The 2,861-nt window shown below is 55.0% G+C and overlaps 1 protein-coding gene across 1 annotated transcript; it reads left to right on the forward strand.

The window, feature by feature from the left end:
* Positions 1-1,828: 1,828 nt before the first annotated feature.
* LOC126232407 (uncharacterized) lies at positions 1,829-2,614 on the forward strand. The gene has a single exon (XM_049942670.1). It carries the CDS (start codon positions 1,829-1,831, stop codon positions 2,612-2,614), a length of 786 nt encoding a protein of 261 aa, XP_049798627.1.
* The last annotated feature ends 247 nt before the right edge of the window (positions 2,615-2,861 follow it).

Below are 2,861 nucleotides of genomic sequence, written 5' to 3' on the forward strand. Positions count from 1 at the left end.
ATGCCGGAGTGTCTGGATATGCTGTTTCGAGCCACTTACTGATTCAACGCAAGACCGGAACGTCCTAGCATTTTCTGTCAACGTCGGTACATAGGGTTTGTTCTACTTTCGAATTCACTGAACGCTTCACGCATAGCCCTCCTTACGCTCACACTTTGGACATCGTTTAGCTTCTGTTTGTCTCGGAGGTTTTGGCTGCGTTTAAACTTTGGGTGAAGCTCTCTTTGCTTTCGCAACAGTTTCCTAACGTTGTTGTTGTAGTATACCACGGTGGGTTTTTTTTCCCATCCCTCACAGTTCGACACTCGGCACGTACCTGTCTAAAAACGCATTTTTACCATTGCCTTGCACTTTCTCCATGAACACTCAACATTGTCAGTGTCGGAACAGGCATTTGCCTTTTCATCTGTCGGGTCGTCTGCAAATCTGCCTTCTATTACTCTTGCTAGCCAAAACAGATAGATACACCGTCCTCCCTGCAACGGCCTTATGATCACTGCGTCCCTGTTCTGCACATACAGAGTCGAAACACGTTCGGGTCTGTTTGTCATCCGTAGGTCCACGATGTTATCTCCACGAGTCGGTTCTCTGTTCATTTTGCTCGAGGTGATTTTCGGACAGTGCACTCAGTATAATGTCACTCGATGCTCTCTGTCCCCCTACCACCCGTCCTGAACATCATCTGAGTGTCCCAGTCTATATCGGGTAAATTGAAATCTCCACCTAAGACCCTAACATGCTGAGGAAAATGTATGTGAAATGTGTTTCCAAAATCCGTCTCTCCGTTGTTCTGCCACTAATGCTGCTGCGTCGGGAGGTCGGTCAAAGGAGCCAATTATTATTAAACCTAGCTCGGTTGTTGGGTGTAACCTCCACCCACAATATTTCACAGGAACCATCCACCTCTACTTCACTACAGGATCAAAACTACTACTCAAACAGCGACGAACACACCACCACCGGTTGCATGCAATCGAGCCTTTCTAAAACACCGTCTGTACCTTTGTGACAATTTCGGCAGAATTTATCCCTGGCGTCAGCCAGCTTTCTGTACCTTATCACGATTGCAGAGCTTCGGTGCTTTCTCTGTCAGCGCTTGCGGTTCCGGTACTGTACCAACGCAGCTTCGACAGTTGACAATTAACAAACGATACCGATTGCTGCTTGGTCCCCGCACCCGTTGAGGCTGCTGTTGCCCCCTTTCTGTACTTGCCCAAGGCCATCTAACCTAACAAAACCGCCCAGCCCACGCCACACAACCCCTGCTACCCGTGTAGCCGCTTGTTGCGTGTAGTGCTCTCCACCTAAGACTATAACATGCCTTCGACATTCGCAGTGTACAACACCTTAGGTTAGGGTTGGCGTCGCTTGGGTTAGGTTAGGTTACGTTAGGTGGACGTGGGTTAGGTTAAGGGTTAAAGTTAGGTTAGGCGTCAAAGTTAGGTTAAGCGTTCGGACGTGAGGCGTCAGGTGGCCGCACCTACCTTACGGCCGGACATCTTAGGTTAGGCTAAGGGCGCCGAGGTCACGTTACGTTCACCTTCGGGCGCCACACGTAGCTGTCACAGGTAGGTAGTAGTTCGGTCGGTCGGTCGTCGGCAAGCCGCAAAAAACTACAGACGACGTCGACAACAAGACCGAGCAGGAGGCAGATATATACCGAGCGCCAAAGAGACCGACCACACACACACACACACACACACACACACAAAACAACAAACACCACCCACCGGCCAAAGGGGCACCAAAAAAACCCACAAAGCCGAGCACCACACGTCGCGACCAGAGGCAACCCGCAACCGCAACGGCGCTTTCCGCACCGGGCCGGATGCACGTACGACAACACCGCTACCCGTACACAAGGCCTCCCATTGCACACAGCCGCTCTGTGTTCAACATCATCAATGGCGCGCCCGCGGCTCGTCGCGGTCGCAGCCATGACGCCGCCGCCACTTTTGCACCAACACATTCACGCACCGCAAAACAGCTCGCCGACCCACCGACACAGCACAGCCGACAAACAAAAACAACCGCGGCGGCGGCAACAAAACAAAACAAACACCTCGCACCAAGCGTCCGACAGAAAACAAACGGACAGGCACACAGGCCTCTGCTAACGACCACGACACAGCGGCACGCTGCCCCTTTCCCGCCACTCTCGATTCACAGCGCACGCGACCCCGTCGTCGACGACGACACGCGACGGGCTCGCTTCCCGCAACCTACACCTTTCCGCCACTACGCACGGCTCCACCCGACGCCCGTCGCAACGGCACTACTGCACGCACTATCACCCCCGCCGCCGCCGCCGCCGCCGCCGCCGCCGCCTCCTCCTCTCTCCCCCTTCCCGTACACAACAACACAGCCAAAAACACACTCACGACCCAAACATAACAACATGGCACGTGCATCGGCGCACACCCCCAACCAGTCACCGTCGACACAACCACACGCAAGGCACGGAAAAACCGGCGTCCTTCCACGTTGCCATCAAAGCAGCACAAACAACCACACAGGAGGAACCACCAACAACTGCCGGCCGGCCGGCAACCACCAAACGCACATTCCCGCTCGCCACCACACACCTCTCGGCAGCCGTTTCGCAAAGACATGACATGACATGACGCGACATCATCGCATCACGGGCGACGCACGCACACCGACCCACTTTCCCGCCCGTCTCTCTCTCTCTTTTTCTTCCGACGCCTTCGGCCGAGCACACACGTACGTGGCACAACGCCCAACACAGTCACACACAGTCGACAGGCGCACGCCCAGGCACGCAACGACGCAGCGCAGCAAAGGCGCCCGCGACACATACCTCCTCTCCCGTCTCGCCGCCGACCGCCAGCCAGCCACTC

The sequence above is a fragment of the Schistocerca nitens genome, unplaced genomic scaffold (genome assembly GCF_023898315.1).
Source record: "Schistocerca nitens isolate TAMUIC-IGC-003100 unplaced genomic scaffold, iqSchNite1.1 HiC_scaffold_488, whole genome shotgun sequence".
Taxonomy (NCBI): Eukaryota; Metazoa; Arthropoda; class Insecta; order Orthoptera; family Acrididae; genus Schistocerca; species Schistocerca nitens.

What these genes read in the sequence shown, in the direction of transcription:
- LOC126232407 (XM_049942670.1), top strand. Translation starts at nt 1,829, where the DNA reads ATGCACGTACGACAACACCGCTACCCGTACACAAGGCCTCCCATTGCA.